Source organism: Bidens hawaiensis, unplaced genomic scaffold (genome assembly GCF_021521415.1).
Source record: "Bidens hawaiensis isolate Kalapana, Puna unplaced genomic scaffold, B.hawaiensis_p1.1 tig00023454_1, whole genome shotgun sequence".
Lineage (NCBI taxonomy): Eukaryota > Viridiplantae > Streptophyta > Magnoliopsida > Asterales > Asteraceae > Bidens > Bidens hawaiensis.
In genome coordinates, this window is record NW_027493688.1 from 34,205 (window position 1) to 57,069 (window position 22,865).

Sequence of the window (22,865 nt, forward strand, 5' to 3'; positions counted from 1 at the left end):
TATAAAAATACTTAGTGGTGGAATCACTAATTCTATCAAGATCTTAGCTTTATGAATGATGATCTCCATAATCCTTTAATTAGGTTTCACCGACAAGGTATTCTAGACGTATCAAAACATTATTATGATTTATAAATATGCATTGCGCACCAATGGTTTTTTGACTGTTGGGGACATAAAGAGAAAAGCTTTATAACCTTAAAAATAATCATGTGAAAATGATTTGCACATAGAAGGCAAACCGTACCCTCCTATAGGTTAGAGGCATGTTGTTTATTGAAAGGGCCTACCAACTAACAACAAAGGTCTCTAGTCATATCCTTTCTTTCGATAGATAAAAAAAAATAACTTTGGTAAAAATCATTGTTGATTGGTCAGTTACGACTTACGACGGCTCAACCATTTTGAAGGTCTTAAACGAAAAAAAAAATCCGTCTAGGTTAATCCCATAGCTATCCAGATTCGAAAAAAGTAGTTGTCGCATGTTTTGAAAATTAACTGGGTAACGCCTAGAAAAATCCAGTAGCAGCCTGGATGCGAAAATGTAGTTGCATGCTTCATTTTGAAATGACTGGGTGCCGCTGGCAACATTCTTGTCAGGCTGTCAAAAAAGCGGGCGACTCGCCAGGAACATTTTTGTCAGGTATCACACAAGCTAGCGTCGGTTGTTTATCGGTGTACAATAATCAGGCGGACCGAGTGGTTTTGCAAAGGACTAGATGAAACCGGATGGATTTTGATGATTATTTTGGGGATTGCTTCTCTTTTAATTTTATTATCTTGCTATTTTGTTTGGATCATACTCCAAACATAAACATGCGCCCATCATAATTAAGTCATCAATTCGTATCCGTATCCGTATCCGTAAGTTCAAAAGGTGGAAATATAAATATATATGACTAAAAAGAAACCCACCTTGTCCTATTATCCCCTTAGAAAATTCGATGGTGCCTTCCAATTAACACACCCAAATTATTAAATATATGTGCAAGTGTGTGTGCGTGCACAATCCACATCACCCCACTGATCATGTCACGTGTAAGATTCGATCCTTAATATTGAGACTAGTGATCAAATACCTTAGCAAACTACATGCATGATCACCCTAGCTAGTTGGCATGGCATCCGCTGTTACACGAATGCTCGGTCAAATTTCTGCAATTGCGAGTTCATCGGGAAGAAACCATGTGTCTGCTCGTCGGAGAAGAAGCTCAAATAGCAATATTAATCAAGAAGAGTTCCCATGCTACAGTGTTTGTGTAGCGCGCATAGCTATCATGGTAAAAAAAATAACTAGTTCATGTTTTGGATTAGTTGGTGGTTTGCGGTTCAGTTAACTACTTCTTTTGACATTTTTTAAAATTAGCTTATTTTACCTTTAACTACTTTTATGCGAACTCACGCAAATTCTTGCAATTTGTTTTAGAGTTTACTAATGTGGTAAATGAACTCGGCAAGTTTGTTTGGTGACAAGTGAGCTCTTTAAAGTTTTTCACCAAACTCTATAGGGTTCACTTGCCAACCAAGCAAGCTTGATAGTTCGCGCAAGGAGCGTAGCGAAGTGTCTAAAAGCACAAAAACTTCCATAAAATGCTTAGAAATATTTAGTTGAATCCTATATGAACCACTAATGAATGGTGTAAAAGCTTGTTAATTTTCATATATATGTATAATTTTTTTTTATAATTTTCAGGTGATGCTGGCAATTCTTATAGGTCTACTAACACTTCTCACGTGGCATTTCACCAAAGTTTACACAAGAACGTCACTAAATTCTTTGGCACATGGCCTTCGATACGAGCTTTTGCAGCGTCCCTTATTACGTATGTGGAAGATCTTGAACTCAACAGTTGAAATAACCACATCTCAAGTTAGACTTTCAGAATATGTGATCAGAAAATATGGCAAAGCTGAAAACCAAGCACAAGAAATAGAGGTTTGTAATCTAATATTCTAATATTACTAAAGTTTCTTGAGTGTCAAGAATTTATTACTATTATTTGGTTTGTAATTTGCTTTTAAGTTTGTATCATTGTTCTATCTCTAGTTTGAATATTAGAATAATTAACTTTTTATAATTATCAACAAATTAGTTGATAAGTCTTATCAAATTTGAATTTCAGTGATTCAAAAGTAAATATAAATAAATAAATAAATAAATATATATATATATATATATATATATAAGGAGAGATATTTTAAAAACCTTGTTGAGTTTTAAGAATTTAGAGCATTCTCAATGGATTCTCTAAATTATGTGAGGGGATTCTTCAATTTTTAGAGATAGTTAAAAGTGGTAGTAAGAATAGAAGAGAGAAAATGTTACTGTTTATGATTAAATTTGGAGAAGCACACTGTTCATCTCTATAATTTTTTAATGTTTTTAAAAGTGATTGTTAGTGAATGAGAGAAAAGGTAATAATAAAAGTATAAAAAAGTATTATTTAATTGAAAATAAGAGATAAAAGATGATGTTTTTAATGTAATTATAGAGATGGAGAACGGATTAAGAATGATCTTAAGAACTCTATTATTGGCCACACAATTAATTAAATGGATTAAATTATGTAGTTGAGATTAAATCTTATTACAAAAATTAAAGTAGGAGAGGGAATAAATATATAAGTGATTACACTAATTTTTGCGTTCGTTACAAATATGTAAAAAGTCGACTCGGTGCGTAAAAAATTCTGTAATTTTTTTTACGTATATATAACCTACATATATTACGCATGTGTAAAAAAAATTCAAAAAAAATTGTTACATTGAGTTTCTTAAAACTTAAAGTGGATCTCATTTGAAACCTCCACTATATATATATATATATATATATATATACTAGGTTTTGCAGACGCTTTTTAGCATATTAACAAAATTAAATTTTTTTTTTAGTTTGATGTTTTAAGTTGTAAATATATTTTCAAGAACCATTTAATAAAAATTTCACAATTTGGATGTTTTAATATAAATATGTCTTACTAAATGCTTTTTTCAATATTATCGTATGCTTTAACTAACAATTTATATCATATCTTAATCTTTTATTACTCAATTTGTCTTTACATGTTACTTTGGTTTAGAAAACACAGGAATTGTATGGATGTAGTTTCAATTTAAACTAATGCAATAGCCTTTTCATTAATATTCATATTAGTAATATCTTATAATTATTAAATTCAAAAGTACAAATTAATAAATTTTCATCTATGGTCATCTTTTTTTTTATTTTGATAGACTTATGTAAAATAATCCGTTTATTGAAAAACCAGTATCATTATATTTCTTCAAATAGTTATATAATGTGTGTGTGTGTGTTTTCAATTGACGAATTTTCTATTTTCACCTGTGTAGCACACGGGTTGGCTAGGATTCTATACTTGGTGAATATTTTATGTATATCATAAATACTTTTTTGTAAAGAAAAAACTTAGCCAAATTTATTAGGAGCTTAAAGGTTATCCAATCTTGAATATTAAATTTTATTTTTCATTTATTAGATTAGGAGAAAATTCTAAGAATGCATTCTTATTTATGAAAATTACTAAGATCACTCCAATAAGAATGTAGTAAAATGAATTGCTTTAATAGATATATAGATATATAGGATGAATATTAGAACTCTTAAATTATTTAAAAACCTGAATGAACTCTTAATAATTAAAGTTTTTTATAAAAAAAAATTGTAGTTATAATTCAAAACTTTGAATTTTTGAATAATATATCACATTTATTCATCCTTTATCTGCTTATTTTGCTTAATTTCTCTCAAACCTTAGAAACGTTAATCCCTCAAACTCTTTTAACTACAAAACTACAACCATATTTGTGTGATCTGATCCAATAAATATATATATATATAACCTGTTTGTTATTGAATATTGATATGTTTGTTATGTTAGTAAATAAAAATAACATATGTTTGACTAAAACGTTAATACGTTTTTGGATTGTAAAATGACTTTGATTTTTGTTCCTTTATGAACTCACTTGAATACATGTATAAACATATGTTAGTGACGTGTACAACAGAGGTCTCAATTAGATCTATTAATTATTCATTTTATTTTGTAACCATAACTGTATCATTATGAATAAATATTATCAAGATTGGTTCGGAAAAGAGATGTTGAACTTAAAGTATCTTCTAACTGTTAAAATATAATAATAAAGAATATTTATTTTTTGTTAAAGCAACCATAAGATGTAGCTAAACTTAATGGTGATATGCATAACTCCGATTATATACAAATAACATTATGCTTAGTGGATATATATATATATATATTTATTAAATAAATAAATAAATATCTTAAATATATATAAACGAAACCTTTAAAAGCTTTTTGGTTGTTCCCTACATTCTGTCAAACCACTAGATTGCTTAATTTGTAAATAGAGTCTTCTCATGCTTTTGACCTAAATTCACGGGTATGAGCCTCACCAAATCCAGATAGCCCTTAAACAGGTTATAACATCTCATTAAATTAAAAATTAATCTCACCAAATATTTGATATGAAAATTCTATAACATAGAGATATACTAAAAATTAATATCTTGTTTTTTTTAAAGATATAATTTATAACTAAGATACAATTATAGTAAAAAAAAATAACGGGTCATGGGTCTCACCAAACCTATAAAGCTTTTAAACCGGGTTATAACATCTCAGTTATTTATGAAATCCTTTCATTATCAAATATTACGTATATTATTAAATTACTTTATAATAAATTAAATTAAAATAAAAAAACATATAAATATTATAAATGAATAATGTAAAACAACCATGTAATACGGAGGATAAAAACTAATGTGTGTGTGTGTGTGTATAGGGGTGGGTTATAGTGAAAACTCCTCTTAAAGAGAAAACTTAAAAACTCCTAAAAACTTCTAAAAAACTATTTTTAACTTTTTAAAAAAAAAAATTTTGAAGTTTCTTTTTCCATTATTCTTATATGTTGTTATTGGTTCAAAAAAAAAACATTGTCGGTAACCTCGTCGGTATAGTGCGCATGTGTAATACTGTGCATTGCATATATGCAAAAATGTTTGTATTGCATAGAATACAACACTATTGCACATATTTGATACACACTATTGTATATATGCAATATAAGACTAATACACACATTGAATACACATTAGTACGTATGTGTAATACAACATTAACGCACATGTGCACCACATCGACTGTTATTTTATTATTATTTTTTTTTCCATATAATACAACACTATTACACATATATAATACACAAATATTGAATATATGCAATAAAACACTATTAAACTCAAAAATACATAGTAATACACATGTGTAATACAACGGTATCGCACAGTAATATGTATGTGCATTACAACAGTTTTTTTTTGTTTTTTTTTATTTTTTTATATTTTTCGAGTGAAATATAAGAATAATGGCTAAAACATAATTTTGAAAATATTTTTTTATTTTTAATTAAAAATAATTCTTTAGGAGTTTTTTAGTTTTCTCTCTAAAGATGAGTTTTCTCTTGATCCTCTCTCTATATATGTATGTGTGTGTATTCATCATGCTTATGTCTAAATCATGTTTCAGTTGTATGAAGTTATGAGGGATGTCACATGGGCACTTTTCTCAAGCCGCAAAGCTCTCAACTCAATGTCGATAAAGTACCGAAACGGGTTCGTTCAGGCATTTCATCGAGACCTAAGAGACAAGAACACATATTATATATACTCTAATTTAGATAACTACACCATGGTTGAACCTTATAGCATGAACAGATCTTCACCTCATGATCAAGGGTGGAATGATCAGATGATACACGGTAATGTATCTGCAGTCTGGTATCGAGAACCGTTGGATCCCGACACAGGTAGAAAGACAGGAAAACAGAAGGAGATCCCACCTGATGAGCTGATTAATATTGCAGGGATATCTCAGGTTCCTGATGGTGCAGCTTCTTGGCATGTGGCTGTGAGTAAATTTACAAACTCGCCCTTGCTTTCGGCTGCTTTGCCGGTCTGGGATGAGGATAGGGGAAGTATAGTAGCGGTTGTGGGTGTTACTACCGCTTTGTATAGCGTCGGTCAGTTAATGAAAGAGCTAGTGGATCTTCATGGTGGACATATTTATTTGACTTCTCAAAAGGGGTGGTTGCTTGCAACTTCTTCAAGTACACCCTTGTTGAGAAACTCATCAAGTGGGCCCACACTCACAATGGCTGAAGATTCTCAAGATGAAATCATACAGTCTGCAGCCAAGTGGTTGAACAAAACCTATCATGATAAGCTGCCACTGAATCATGAGGTTCTATCGGCTAACGCCATCCTTGGCGACCAACGCTATTATATAGATTCATTTTTCTTAAACTTAACAAGACTCCCAATGGTATGCCATTTCATTTTTTTGGCAAATTAGATTTTACTAATGCAAACTATATATAATTACCTATTTGACGGATAGTAATCCGTACCGGCAATGTGACTAATGACAATCCCGGTTTCACTGGCAAGGACAATCAATCAATCAATCATGCCCAGTACAATCCCACCGACAGCAAAGCTATAAGTAGGGTCTGGGGAGGGTGGGATGTAGGCACACTGTACCTCTATCCAAAGGAATAAAGAGGTGGCTTCCAGAGAGACCCTCGGCTCTAAGTACATGTGTATGAAGCAAAATAAAGGAAATCAAAGTTTAACAGTTATATAAAAACTACTACTAATTATAATAATATTAATAATAAGATCACAGTTTAACAGCTATATAAAAACTAATAATAATTATAATAATATATGTAAGGGAAATACCATTATGGTATGTGACCTAAATAAATTAAGTCTAAGCCCTAAGGTATTCAAATCTCTCTAAAAATCCTTAACTTTAATTCTACTTCTCCACGAATTCCTATCCTCAACCATGTCCTCGGAGAGGTTTAGGTCTATCAAATCATGTCTAATCCTCTCATCCCAAGTCAATTTCGGTCGTCCTCTACCCCTCCTCCCCTCTATAGTAATGTTTTCTACGGATCTAACAGGATTCGTCGTCTGTCTTCTCTTTACATGTCCAAACCATCTCAATCTCCACTCTCTTATCTTGTCTGCTATGTTCGCCACCCCTAATCTCTCGCGAAACACAACGTTTCTTATTCGGTCTAGCCTTGTGTGCCCACACATCCAACGTAGCATTCTCATTTCTACTACCTCCATCTTCCGCACTTGTGCCTTCTTGATGGCCCAACAATCTGTTCCATATAGCATTGCAGGTCTAACTGCCACCCTATAGAATTTTCCCTTTAGTTTAGTCGGGAAACTCTTGTCGCACAATATACCTGTGGCTGCTTTCCATCTACACCATCCTACCTGAACTCGGTGGGTCACATCACTGTCTAATTCCCCATCGCTCTGTACAAATGATCCTAAATACTTGAACTTCGTTACCTGCGGGACCACCTGCCCTTCAATTGTGATCTGTGCGTCTTCATTGTCGTTTATCCCACCAAAATCACAGTGGAGGTACTCCGTCTTAGATCGGCTAATCTTTAAACCTTTTGTCTCTAAGGTTGTTCGCCACTCCTCAAGCCTCATGTTTAGATCTTGTTTTTTCTCAGCAAGTAACACAATATCGTCTGCGAACATCATGCACCACGGGAGAGTCCCCTGAATCGACTTTGACAACTCATCCAAGACTACTGCAAAAAGAAACGGGCTCAACGCTAACCCCTGGTGAAGACCTACCTCTACAGGAAAGAAATCAGTATCCCCTACTGGCGCACGGACACTTGTTTCACTCCTAGTATACATATCCATAATTATCTCTATGTATTTCCTGGGCACTCTTCTACCCTCCAAGCACTCCCAGAGCACCTGTCGTGGCACACTGTCGTATGCCTTTTCTAGGTCAATAAACACCATATGTAGATCACGCTTCTTCTCCCTATACTTTTCCATCAATCTTCTTATAAGGTGTATTGCCTCTGTGGTGGAACGCCCCGGCATGAAGCCAAATTGGTTGACCGTAACCTGAGTTTCTCGTCTAAGTCTAACCTCAATCACTCTTTCCCATAGCTTCATAGTATGACTTAGTAGTTTGATTCCTCGGTAGTTACCACAACATTGGGCGTCTCCTTTGTTCTTATAGATAGGGACTACAACGCTCCTCCTCCACTGGTCTGGCATCTTACCTGATTTGAGAATACTATTGAACAGAGTAGTTAACCACATGACTCCTTCCTCCCCCAGACACTTCCACACCTCGATTGGTATGTTGTCTGGGCCAACCGCGTTAGACCTTCCCATCCTCCTAAGTGCATCCTTCACCTCTTCTCGTGTGATCCGTCGGCAGTAGCAGTTATTCGATTGTTGTCGTTGAAAGTTTGTGTTGTCATGTTCTTCTTGGTAAGCTCTCCCATTGTTAAAAAGATTGTGGAAGTAGGTTTGCCATCTTAGCTTGATGTCCTGCTCCTTGACCAGTACATGCCCATCTGTATCCTTTATGAACTTCACCGGTCCTAGATCTTGCCTTCTACGCTCCCTGGCTTTGGCAATCTTAAACATAGCATGTTCCCCCTCTTTTGTTTCTAGACTTTCATACATCCGTTTAAAGGCCGCCTTCTTTGCTTCCGCCACTGCCTTCTTCGCCTCTATCTTGGCCGTTTTGTAGTTGTCCCTCAATTCCACTCGCTCCTCCTCATTCGTGCACCTCATTAGCTCCCTAAAACATCCTTGTTTGTCCCTTATCTTGTCTTGCACTGCGTCATTCCACCACCAAGACTCCTTATGCCCACTTGTCTTTCCTGTTGTGACCCCGAGAGTCTCCTTTGCTACTTGGATGATCTTTGTCTCCATAGCTTCCCATATATGAGTTGAGTCCCCATTTAGTCGAGCCCGCGTATGCAGTATGAGTTTATCCTTAAACAGTAGGAGATTTTCGTCCTTCAAATTTCCCCATCGAATTCTCGGTGCACCTTTCTTCTCTCGAACAGTCAGCTTATTTCTGAAGGCTATATCTGTCACTAGTAGTCGATGTTGAGTCACAACTGCCTCCCCAGGTATGACTTTGCAGTCCTTCCACCAACGTCGGTCTCCTTGCCTCATCAAAAGGTAGTCAATTTACGTGTCGCGTCCGCCACTGCTAAAAGTGATTAAATGAGAATCTTGTTTCACTGGCAAGGACAATTCTACTAAAAACAAATCAACTTTGTTTGTTCTTAACTTTCAATTTTGTTGTTTCGAAACTTAACAATGCATAGCATGTATAGACTATATTTACTAATTTAATTAAGGGAGTGTATATGTATTTTTAAGGGAGCTAGTGCTACCTTTTCTTATATCTTTACTCTATAATCTTTCTAGTATAGTTTACTCACCACCTTATGATAGCTGTAACTACCATTATGGGTACTTCTATTTGGTTGTTCCTTTAACTATCTTAGCTTAGCTACATTTGTTGTTAAGTGGGTTGCTATATTGTACACATCAAAAAAGGCTTATGTAGTCGAGGGTCTCACAGGAACAACTTATCTATCCTATGAGATAAAGAAAACGTTTACCCTCATTTCACACTACCAATTATAGCTATGCTATTAGTAGGGTTTTGCTGGGTAAGTTTGTTTAATTGATTGAGATAAAATCAAACTATTGTTGAATAAAAGGCACGCCGCATGCGGAGTTACTTTTATAAAGTTATGTGAGATTGTCCTTGTCCACGAACATGAAAGTTAGGAGTGTCACTACATTGCTCATTTGCGAGTATGTATTATTTTTGGTTAATTGGTCATTTCTCGAATTATTAAAATTCAATTTTCCTAAATCATTTTATTCAAAATTTTGATCATTATTTCAATGATATTGCCCATATTTACAAGAGATTATGTAGGTGGGAGTTCTATGTATTCCACGGAAGAACATAATGGGGAAGGTGGATGCAAGGGAAATCAAAACATTCATCATATTAATATCTGCATCTGTGTGCATACTAGTTGTGGGATGCATTTGTATTTTTATATTAACAAATGGAGTATCAAAAGAAATGAAACTACGTGCAGAACTAATTAGCCATTTAGATGCTCGAAGGAAGGCAGAAGCATCAAGCAATTTCAAAAGTCAGTTTTTAGCCAACATGAGGTCTGCTCTACTTGTAATCTTTCAGTCTGTATGTTCTTCAAAACTTCATCCATGATGGTCAAATGATATGGACTCTAATATGAGCATTTGTGTTTGAAACAGTCATGAACTTAGAACACCAATGGCTGCCGTCATAGGATTGCTTGATATTCTTCTATGTGATGATTCTCTAACAAACGAACAATACGCTACAATCACTCAAATCCGTAGATGCTCAACAGCTCTCCTAAGACTTCTCAACAACATTTTGGATATTAGTAAGGTAAAAGTGTAAAACCACCTAACAAATTGCATGTTTTTCAGCTAATATAGCTTAAATTTTTATAGAAACTTTAGTTGATAGTTTAATAAATAACAGGTTGAATCTGGAAAACTGGTTCTAGAAGAAGCCGAGTATGATTTGGGGCGAGAACTTGAAGGACTTGTGGATATGTTTTCTGTGCAATGCAAGAACCGCAATGTGGAAGCCATCATAGATCTCTCCGGTACTAATTTAACAGTATCATAAAATCTAATACTAAAAAAGAATTTGGTAGATGAGTTCATTACGTTAATGGTTAATAATATGTTTTGATGTTTGTTGGATGCCATCAGATGATATGCCAAAAGTAGTTCGTGGAGACTCGGGTAGAGTTGTACAAATATTTGCAAATTTAATCAGTAACTCAATCAAGTTTACAACATGTAAGTGTAATTTTCAGTTTCAAGAATAGTTCTAATTAATTGTCACATATATAACCTTCAAGGGTTGGCTGAGTCAGATTTGAATCCAGCTTTCACTAGTTTTCTGCTTTTATCAGAAACATAAAAACGATTAATATTTGCATTTGACTTACAGCGGGATACATTATTCTGAGAGGATGGTGCGAGAATCTTAACTCTTTCAGTCCTAACGAGAACTTCTATGTCGATCAGAGAGCTTTATGGTCTGCATACCAAAAAAAGATAAAAAGGAATGAGAAAAAAAGCTGCAAGAATGACAACACAATGATTCTTTTCTTTGAAGTTGAAGATACTGGCTGTGGTATGAACCTTAATTCATACCAACCCACAAGACCATTTATATCCTTTGTTCTCATTCATCTTTATTGACATATAGGGATCGATCCGAGCAAATGGGAATCAGTATTTGAAAGTTTTGAACAGGCAGACCCCTCAACAACTAGACTGTAAGCAGCACCTGAATACACCTTTTTTTATAGTTCTACATACAAATTAATGAATCTACTTAACGATTTCAGGCATGGTGGAACGGGTCTTGGGTTATGCATAGTTCGAACCTTGGTGAGAAATATGCCACAATGAGATTGAACCTATTTGGTTTTGGTTTTAAAACTTAATATTTTTCACAAAGAGAATTGTATTAACAGGTTGACAAGATGGGTGGAGAAATAAGAGTTGTCAAGAAAAATGGATCAGGGACTCTGATGCAACTATATCTTCTACTCAACACACCGACAGATATACCAAGAGAAAGCTATAGACTTAAATTTGCACAGCATAACTTGAAGGTGAAGTACTTATCTTGTACAAAGTGGTATTATGTGAGAAGTGGTTCTATTAATCATGATTTCTCATATTTATTATCTTTCACGCTATAAAACCAACATATTCTCTTATTTTAGATGAAAGAGTTGTTCAATCTAATTTTATTTTATTAAAGTCTTTAAACTTGTCAAAAATGCATGAAAAAGTCACGTATGTTAAAGTCTCAAAATTGTCTAAAATACAAGTGATTTCTAAAGAAAAATTAAAATAATTACTTGTTTATTTCAGATTTCAAGTATGTAAAAACATGATATGTATGATTATTTTATTGTATAAGATGGCATAAACTTTTTTATAAAAAAATTTCAATGGTAAAAATTTTTTTACGCAAAAAGTTGAAGGGTATTTCATTAAAGTTTTTGGCCCCTAGAACACATTATTTTAATATTCTTTCACAAATGTTTAGGGAATTTAACATATCCATCAATATTGAGTTTAGTGACTTGTGTGTATATTTTTTTTACAAATTTGGCATAGGAAAAGTGGGCTCAAGAAAAACATGAACTTGCAATAACTACAACTTCATAGAACCATTAAACATAACTAACTAAAAGTGTGGGCTCTAAAGAAGATAATTTTTCATTGTAACTGAAACACAGGTGGTGCTAGCACTCAATGGAAAAACAAGTAGATCAATTCTTTCGTGCTGGCTACTTAAACACGAAGTGCCCATCTGGGAAGCAAACGAGTGGAATGAGCTGACACACGTACTTCAGGAACTCTTTAAACCCACATACACGCAAAACTTGACATACGAGCCTTTAGAAGCAGAATTCTTAAGAAAGGAAGGGGCAAAAATGGCAATTTTCATCATAGTAATTGATATTGGAATGCTTAACATTACCACAGACATATGGAAGGAACAGCTCAACTTCCTAGATGCAATCAACACAAGGGCAAAGTTTGCTTGGATACTAAACCACGACACTTCTAATACAATCAAGATTGAGCTTCGAAGACGAGGGCATTTGTTAATGGTAAATGGGCCATTATACAAGACAAAAATGACGCACATCATTGAAGCTGTTATTAAAGAAAGCAGCCTTGACCAGTCGAAAAAGAATATCATGTGGACTGATGCACACGCTACTATTCAAATCGATACTACACACACAAAGAGTTCAAATGATTCTGAAATACCAGAAACTAATTCAGTCGGAAGCTCGCATATTGAAGAAACAAACCAAGAAAACTTTGCAGTATATGGAGTGGTTAGCAATTTCTTCCCTGAGCTAACTGAAGTCGGGTCAGAGTGGGGCCGAGTGACATCTTTTCCAAATGATAACTCGAACTCTGAGCAACAAGTAGATCAGAAAGTCAAGACTGGTCAAAAGGATCTTGAAGGGTTATACATCTTGTTGGCAGAAGACCAACCAATACTGCAGAGAGTAGCAACTATGATGCTTGAGCAGATGGGTGCTAAGGTTGTGGTTGTCGGAGATGGTGTGCAGGCAGTTGAAGCTCTTAATACTCAGAAAGAAACGCGATATGACTTGATACTCATGGACTGTCAGGTACACGGGTCGTTGACTGCAATTGGATAAGCAAAATGTGGCTAGATTGGTGTTTTCTAAGTTCTAACTTGTGTTTATCTATTTGTCATGCCAGATGCCAAAGATGGACGGCTATGAAGCAACGAAAGCAATACGAAAAGCAGAAACGGAATCGGTATCACATATTCCCATCGTCGCGCTGACAGCACATGCCATGTCATCAGATGAAGCAAAGTGTTTAGAAGTGGGAATGGATGCATATCTAACAAAGCCAATAGACTGCAAGCTTATGGTTTCCACCATTTTGTCCTTAACTAAGTGTAGGACCTAGAAGCAGAAAACAATCAACAAGTGATGACACAATGTAGTAGAAAACAATCAACAAGCACTACTAGAAAAGAGACCTTTAATGGCACGCGAATTATGATACACACTGATTTTATTACATGTAAAAAATGTGTGTCATAAACAAATGTCATCTTTTATAAAACACGAAGAAACGATGACACACATTTTTGTGTGTCAATAATTTTGTGTCATAAGTATAAAAGAAAAAAAAAACATGGGCTACACTTAGAATATTTGTGTGTCATCCTTTTTGTGTCACTTTATAATTTAAAAAACACGCGATACCAATTAGGGAACGAGAATTGATTGATTGGAGACATAATCATCGATGCTCACTGATTTACGATTCATGATTTTTGGTCAACCTATGGACGATTCATGATTTTTCACCGATTGATGCCTTCGAATCAATTTGTTCAATCCTTTCAAAATTGTAAGGCCCCGAGCCCGGGTGCCCTGCTTTAGCATTGGATTTACTCACAAACTTAGTTTGTTATAGCGGAAGTTTATTCAAATTGCAGCGGAATTTAAAACTTTTACTTAACAACTTTCTTCTCTATCTATTCTTCAATATGGATAGCCTCGTACGCGCCTCGATCTTGCCACATCATCACAATACCTGCATGCATACTAAAAGCCAGCTATACGCTGAGTGAGCTCTAACATTTCTTTACTGTTCATAACATACGGTTTGTAAATACATCACATCATTTATATATTTATACATAACATAATGTTTATAGTCTTTGTTTACTTTCTCTATGTCTGTCTATCAATCATTGCATAACTATCTTCATATATGCTTGCTCATAACCGAGCCTCCTATTCTTGCTCATAACTGAGCCATCTTTCCTTGCTCATAGCCGAGCCGTCTATTCTTGCTCATAACCTAGCCATATAAGTTAGAGGGATTTGCTATCCTGACTTATTGTGCATGCATGAGGCCCGAAGGCTCTACGCATGAACATATACACATTCTTCTATGCATAGCATTCATACTCATTTATATTCATATAACATTCTACGCAAGCGTTAGTAGGGTTTGTTCCCTAACTCTTTGTATTCTATAAACTACCATTCAAACACTCAAATACATATTAATATATAATCACGTCCTTATAAGATATATATAATTAACTAAAATTACATATATCTATTCTTTCACATACGAGTATGCATACAGCCCCAAAAATGTTTAAAGGAAAAAGGGGGCTAGAACTCACCTGTAGACGATTCCTTTTTGAGTTAATCGTAATGCCTTTCTTCAACTGAGCTCGACTAACTTATGGATTTGGATATATTAGATCTTGTTTACTTTAAAATCTTAAACGAATCTTCTTAAATCTTGAATGAATGAAAAGGAATGTTGTAGGTATGTATGAGCAGGAGGTGTGTGTGTGTGTCTGTGTGATGGTGAAGATGATGAAATAAGGATGATTAGGGTTTTTGGTTTCTTTATATAGGCTAGGCCCAAAATCCCTCTTAAGCCCGTAATCGTTTCAAGCCCACTATCCACCTTAACATTATCCTTTCCCTAGTGTTATTTAATTTGATTAAATAACGATACACTACACTTATTTAAATAAAAATTATATTATTTTATTTAATAACTCAAAAATGAAAAGTGTGGACGTTACAAGTCTTCCCCCCTTAAAAGGGTTTCGTCCCCGAAACCTGCTTAATCCTTGCAAAACGAGCGCTCCTTGTATTCACACTTGTTCTTGAACCGCCCTAGCTTTCTAGCTTACCGGTTCATCCTTCTTACTCTTGAACTTGCAGTCACCGAGTGGTGTTCATGAGTGTTAGCTGTTCAAGGTAGCTTGTCCATGAAGCCCTTGATGATAGGCTTCTTGTCCTGACTTTACAAGTCTCGTCTTTTAACAAACATGGTATTATACGATTCTAACACTGCCACTCCCTTCAAATATTGGTCATTTAGCGTGATTATAGCGGTATTTAGGGTTTTCTATTTTTATTTCATTTAGCGTCATTTAGCGTGATTATAGTGCTATGCACTAAATATTGGTCATTTTATCGCTATTCGCTATTGACAGCTATGGGTGGGGACTATGTCTTGGTATTGATTTGGATCAGAAATGGAGTTGGAGACACTTCTATTTTTGGATTACCCGGTTGGTATTTTGATAGTTTGAATAATGGTTTAACTGATGTAGTTGTTGGAGCTTACTAGCTACTTAATAATGGTACCTTTTTGTTCTTTTCCTTGTAATGGCTTTTTTAAGAAACAAAAGGGTGAAAGGGAAAAGGTGACCCACAGAGACACGTGGAAGGGGAAAGGTGACTCACAAGGACACGTGGAAAGGTTGATATGTGTAACCAACAAATATGAAAGGCTCAATCCAAAGAAAAATGTACAACAACAAAATTAACCATAAGTACAACTTTTAGTTCATAATTCACTACATTAACAGCAAGAAGTACAACACTTTATGCACATAACAGTGAAAAGATGTTGCAAATTAATATATAACTAGGTTTTATAACCCGTGCGTTACGCAAGTTTGTGTTTAGTAAACCGCCACGGGTATTACGGCGGTTTCATTCTAACAACCTTACATTTTACCCATTTGACCCATAATCTCATTTAAATTACACCATTTGGACCCAAAATTATGTGTTGTTTTGACCAATAACTATAACCATTCAAGAAGTGTTTCTAGAAACTTCGAATTCCATGTAGTTTATTTTAAACTTGCTAGTTCATGAGATTTGTTAAGGATGCACAAAAGTTGGAATTTAGCTAATGTTTCGCTTAGTCTAACAACATCATTATCATATCAGGCACAACTTGCTGCCTTAGCTTCTTGTTAGAAGTCTGAACAGCCCTCTTTTACTTCTTTTTAAAATACGTAGCTCTTTGTTGTGTTTCGCCCCTCAAATCTGTGCATTTCTACAAAGAATAAAAAAGAAACCTTACCTAATTACAATTATGATCATTGTTGAATGTGTCACACCCCAACCTAAGGCGGAAATGCCGGGGCGTGATTCGATTGCTCACGGCTCGAAGATAATATCATACATAAAAGGTGACAATATCTAATTAATTATTTTATGACAAGATTACACACAATATCCAAATATTACAAACAATTTTAACACATGAGTGGAATCTCAAATAATGTTAGTCTTATTTATATCCTAAGGTCTTGTCTAAGTGTCCAACTTCAAAATTCAATTACAAGCAACCTGCATATGCGTAGAAAATGGAGTTTGTCAACAACACATGTTGAGTGAGATGATCACCAATTTTAACACAACAATAATATATATAATAGATAAATGATAAATGATAAGTGTTAATGCGCAAACCAATCTATGTGGTAATAATCAATCAAACCTTAACAAACCAAAATCAAGTTGTACTAGTGTGCCAATGAATCGTTGCCAAGCGAATCGGGCAATGATTACAATGACTAAAATTGTCGATTTACCTTCGCCAAACGAATCGGGCTCCGGTTACTAAAATGGTCGTATGATCATACTAATGAGATCCCTATACAAAAATGATATGTTGGACCTCTCCGAATGTTGTTGATATAGTCTAAAATATACATATTATTATATAAATATTTCTATACTATTAAATACTTTTGAGCCATGTTTTTATTGAATATTATTCTTAATTGGTTCATAGTAAAAATTCATTCTTAAATGTGTATTAATGGTCTTCAAAGAATTAATTCCATATATTTGAAAGTGTCGTATAATTCATGAATTAAAGTTTGGATGTTATTGTTAATTAATGGTTATTATTATTAATTATGAATTTAAATTGTTATAGAATGTCAAAATCAAATAATATGAGCACGTGAGCTGTTAAGGAGATTTTATGAATTAAATGGACTTTGGCCTCACCTATTTTATGATTGGTTGAATGAGTCGGTAAAGAAAATTTGAAGAAAAAGGAAATAAACATAATTAAAGGAAGGAACAACTATTTTTGGAGGATCCTTAAGACGCAAGAGAAGGAACGACTATAATATAAATATTATTATCTTTTGTGTTGAGGGATTATTATTGAAGGGGAGAGCAACCATGAACAATAGGAGGCCATAAGCAGTTTTGAAGGCTTGGAATCATACGGTGAAGTGCTTAATATTCAAGGACGAAGACTCCGGATTTTATCACCTTTATTCTTCCGTTCTTATTTATTGTCGCCATGATTTCGTCTATTATTGTTTTGTTTAATTATATGATGCTAGGCTAAACTTTATAGACTGCCTAGGTTATGATGAACTTACTTTGACGTTGTATTTTGATTTGGGATTCATTTATCGTTATGGTTTTATGAACTAGTAAAATGTTTAGTTATATTAAATTGATGCATATGGATATTTAGGATTGTTTGATTAATTATTATTATTCCATAGTTGCCTTGATTATTGTTTGTCATTATGATAGGTTGCTATTAGGTCAATTACTTTGTGTTTTTAGATATTGTTGTTTTTGTCGCTTCCATTCGTGTGTGAGAGAAAGGGATATTTGTTTGATGCGCACGTTCGGAGTTAGAGGGCAGCTTTGGAAGAAGACTTTAGCATCAATTTTCATGTGCATATTACCAGCTAAGTCTTTTCCATTATCTATCTTGCTTGTTTATTTTTATTTTTATTTTTTGTTTTTGTTTTTTTGTATTCCAATTTTATTTTTATTTTTCGTCCTTATCCTTGCATTGAGGACAATGCAAAATTTAAGTGTGGGGATAGGACATTTGAGTCATAACTAAAAAAAATGAAAAAATTTTGAAGTCCCTTGTTTTTGTTTCTTTTTGCAAATAAATGGGAGATGAGGATACTTATCGGGAATCGGTTTTTCAAACTACTAATAATATGAGATAATATAAAATAAAGAGTACTTAACTTGAGATGTATCGGTAGGCCCAACTAGTCTTGAAAGGTTTTTCAATGCATATTCTTAATAAACCTAATTAATCTTTGATTTTGTGGGTTCTCATCCTATGGGGGATAGTGAAGCTGAAATTCGATAAGGCATAGGGAGTATTACCATAGGATGATTACCTTAAGGTGACGAGAATTGAATGCACTATAAAATTAGCACGCCACTCCGTTTTATGAAAATAAATAAAGAGTGGTGGCGCCCGCAAATGTCCAATTTTATACGAGCTTTAGTCTATTAGTTATATATTTTTAGGTTAAAGATGCCTAAGTGCACACAAAAAAATAAATAATAAATAATAAATAAAAAGTAATCCAAACGTTGATCTGAAAAGAAAAAGTGAGAAAAGTTATGTAATGAAAAATGTCAAAGAAGCATTCTCAAAAATAGAAAAAGAGGCCAAAGTGCACATACTAGACGAGACTGAGAGTTTACGTGTTACCAAGGGGATGGCGACTCCGATGATACACTATTGGGGCTCGAAAGTTTCTAGTCAATAAATATTTTCTTAGGCATACATAGGACAAAGTCCAATAATATTTAGGGCATGCTCGTACGACCTCACTTGACCTATCATCAATTAATTCCATCTAAGTGCATTTTCTTCTTACCATTAAGGGGTTGTTATCTTACGGTGATATGTTGAACCAGTTTGCTTCAACTCGATTATTTTTAATAGCCTTTACTATGCTTGAGATGGGGTAGGTGGATCTTAACTCTAAGGATGTGAGACCCATAGGTTTTTGATATCACATGAACTTAAATGCTTAATGTGCGTGGGAGCTTGATAGGCTGGTGGCTGGGTTTAAGTGGACAACAATATCGGCAATCGTGATTTTTGCGTTGTTCTAAATTTTAAGATAACCTAATATGTTTTTAAGACCGTATTTCTCTGAACTCTGATCCCATTGCAATTAAACTTTTTCAGGGACGAAAAAAGATAAGTGTAGGGATATTTGATATAATCTAAAATATACATATTATTATATAAATATTTCTACACTATTAAATACTTTTGAGCCATGTTTTTATTGAATATTATTCTTAATTGGTTCATAGTAAAAATTCATTCTTAAATGTGTATTAATGGTCTTCAAAGAATTAATTCCATATATTTGAAAGTGTCGTATGATTCATGAATTAAAGTTTGGATGTTATTGTTAATTAATGGTTATTATTATTAATTATGAATTTAAATTGTTGTAGAATGTCAAAATCAAATAATATGAGCACGTGAGCTGTTAAGGAGATTTTATGAATTAAATGGACTTTGGCCTCACCTATTTTATGATTGGTTGAATGAGTCGGTAAAGAAAATTTGAAGAAAAAGGAAATAAACATAATTAAAGGAAGGAACAACTATTTTTGGAGGATCCTTAAGATGCAAGAGAAGGTACGACTATAATATAAATATTATTATCTTTTGTGTTGAGGGATTATTATCGAAGGGGAGAGCAACCGTGAACAATAGGAGGAGGCCATAAGCAGTTTTGAAGGCTTGGAATCATACGGTGAAGTGCTTAATATTCAAGGACAAAGACTCCGTATTTTATCACCTTTATTCTTCCGTTCTTATTTATTGTCGCCATGATTTCGTCTATTATTGTTTTGTTTGATTATATGATGCTAGGCTAAACTTTATAGACTGCCTAGGTTATGATGAACTTACTTTGACGTTGTATTTTGATTTGGGATTTATTTATCATTATGGTTTTATGAACTAGTAAAAGGTTTACTTATATTAAATTGATGCATATGGATATTTAGGATTGTTTGATTAATTATTATTATTCCATAGTTGCCTTGATTATTGTTTGTCTTTATGATAGGTTGCTATTAGGTCAATTACTTTGTGTTTTTGATTATTTTATGATTGATGTGCACTAAGATCATAGGAATAATACTTATTAATTAAATAAACCTAAGTGTGCTGCTAACCTAAATAGCTGTAAGGTGCTAGGTTATTGGTAGGTCTTTGTTGATCAGGATTACTAGATTTAGTTCTTCGTAAGGAGTCCGTCTAGGTTTGATTGGTTAACTTTGTCTATCAAATCAATTTGATATATTAAACCAATCAATTTGATTGGTTAAATTTGATTTCCGCAATGTAAGGTAGGATTTCGTATAAAGGAACTAAGTCATAAATAATTAGGTAACCGTAAGCGAACTTAATTTTTAATGCTGGTGTGCGTTAAAACTTATTAGAAATCCATAGGTTTTTCTTGAGAAGGGTCAGGAGTCCTATTCGGGTTTTCTTTTAAGTGTCTATTTTACAATCCCAGTCCATAACTAAATATTTTCCCGAGTCAATTCATTACTGAAATTTAGGGGAATCTAGCCTAGGTAGTTTTCTCATCATCATCTTATTTTCATAACAAACTTCGTTTTCGTTTAAATTACTTGTTTTCTTAATTAGTTTTTAATTATAGTATTAAATTAGTATTTTAAATCCCCCAAAAAAATATAATTAATAAGTCGTGTTTTGCAGTCGAGTCTAATTAGCTAATAAACGTAATTTAAAGAGTCTCGTGGGTTCTATATCCGGACTTACTTAGCTTTACTAGAGTCGATCGGTTCACTTGCCGGTTAGTAGTTTAGTCGAGTTTTAGAGAGTCTAGAGTATTACTTAGTGTTTATTTTTAGTTAATTTAGTTAATAAATATTAACTACTTCAAGCACATCAGTTGTAAGTAAATAATTAAACATGTAGCAACTAGCAAATAGCATTCAACTGACATTCACACAATGATTATGTTTGCGAGTTTGTGGATATATATAGGATAGAAAATATGAGTAGGTATGCATATGTCCCCAAAACATTTGAAAACAGTATATAAAAAGGGGAATGATCAAACTCACCTTAGATCAATATTAAGTGATTAGTAAATGCGATTAAACGAGCTATGGAATAATCGATTCGTCCACTACATGTCAAATGTTATAAATGATCAGAATATGAATCTGTGAGATATGATAATAGAATTAAAAACGAACTCGTGGCCGCTGGAATCAATCCAAACAGACGTTTAAAACTCAAGTTATGTTATATTTAAGATTTAAGCGAGCTGGTACTGACCAGAATCCGAACAGCGAGTCGGAAGTTGGGTTTTGGTCAGTAGCCTTAAAATTTCGTTACGAGAATAAATGTCTTCTAAACAGAATGTTGAATCCGACCAGAAGTATGAGAAAACTTAAAGTCAAACTTGTTGACTGTTTTGCTCTTTAACGGGTTTTAAAGCAATTGACCAGCCAATACCCTTCAATCTCAGAAATTGATTATATGCTTGATAATGTCGTTACACCAATAAACAAAACCCCTAAACTAATTGAAACGAACATGGAACAGATTCCTCAATTGAATAATTAGGGTTCATGTTCTTATGATGAAGAAGATGAATCTTAAATACTACATTTATATATATTTTCTTATACCTAAAATGAATTGATCAACTGGTTAAGGCTGTGATGTTGTAAACACCAGACCCGGGTCAAGCGTCCTTTCTCTTATTTTTGGTAACTGCATATATTATTATTAATATTATTGGAAACCTTTAGAAATTAATACTATATATATATTATTAAAACCAGAACATTAACGAATGATTCACCTGGACCCGTTGGTAACACTCCGAGCTGCTAATGTCAAGACCTGGGTTCGAAACCCCGGGTCAGAGCGTTTTTTATATATATATATATATAATTTATTAGTTTAATTATTATCTATTAATTTACTTTAAATCATTTAAAAATCATAATAAATTTATAAAAACCTTTTTAAATTAAATAAAAATTTTCTAAATTAAATATAAAATATAACTCACCATTTCACACTTAGAAACCAAGTTTTTCATTCTCGTAAGCCGTAACTAAAAATCGTATATTAATTGCGACGTAAACTTTAATATATCAAAAATCTTTTCGTTAAAACAAAATTTATATTTTTTCGACTTGTAAACATTAGTTCAAGTATTTCAAATGTACAAACTTCGTATCCCCGCCGTTAAAATACTTAAATCATGTTAATAACCGATTTTTCGTTAAGACTTAAATAATAATATTATAATCAAAGAATAGAAAATAATATAAAATGTTCATTACAAGTTTTACAATAAATACAATCACGTAAGGTTATCGATTGAGTCTTGTTTCTATCTATTTTATTTGGTATTGATCACACGCTTCGGCTTTCGTGACGTATTCAGTTGTTGCATTCTTCAACGCTTACAAGCCTCTTTTATTACCTTAATCATAAAGTGAGTTTTTCACAACCCCTTTTTAAATGTTTTAATGTTTTGGGGTGGCATATATATCCTTTATAAAATTCAAGTGTTATTACTTCGATTGCTTACAAACTACAATTCAATCATGGACTTGTGTGCTTATTTGCTTAATTGTTATATACGTGGAATTCAAGTGGTTGCGTCATTAAGTATGATCATACGCCCCCCTTTGCACTC

At 33.5% G+C, this 22,865-nt stretch overlaps 2 protein-coding genes across 2 annotated transcripts in view; one reads left to right on the forward strand and one right to left on the reverse strand.

Moving 5' to 3' along the window:
• Window positions 1-567: 567 nt before the first annotated feature.
• LOC143567594 (histidine kinase 1-like) lies at window positions 568-13,503 on the forward strand. The gene is made up of 14 exons (XM_077053979.1): window positions 568-702; window positions 1,110-1,280; window positions 1,694-1,936; window positions 5,577-6,371; window positions 9,858-10,105; window positions 10,208-10,367; window positions 10,464-10,590; window positions 10,700-10,789; window positions 10,944-11,129; window positions 11,205-11,274; window positions 11,347-11,389; window positions 11,476-11,616; window positions 12,253-13,167; window positions 13,262-13,503. The coding sequence occupies exons 1-14, from the start codon at window positions 568-570 to the stop codon at window positions 13,475-13,477; spliced, it is 3,540 nt and encodes a 1,179-aa protein (XP_076910094.1). The 3' UTR covers window positions 13,478-13,503.
• LOC143567599 (protein MID1-COMPLEMENTING ACTIVITY 1-like) overlaps window positions 6,538-22,865 on the reverse strand; it is a 52,745-nt gene continuing 36,417 nt past the window's right edge. Inside the window, exon 8 of the mRNA XM_077053984.1 lies at window positions 6,538-6,547. The gene's annotated coding sequence lies outside the window, so the exon portion shown is untranslated. The remainder of the gene's footprint in view (window positions 6,548-22,865) is intronic.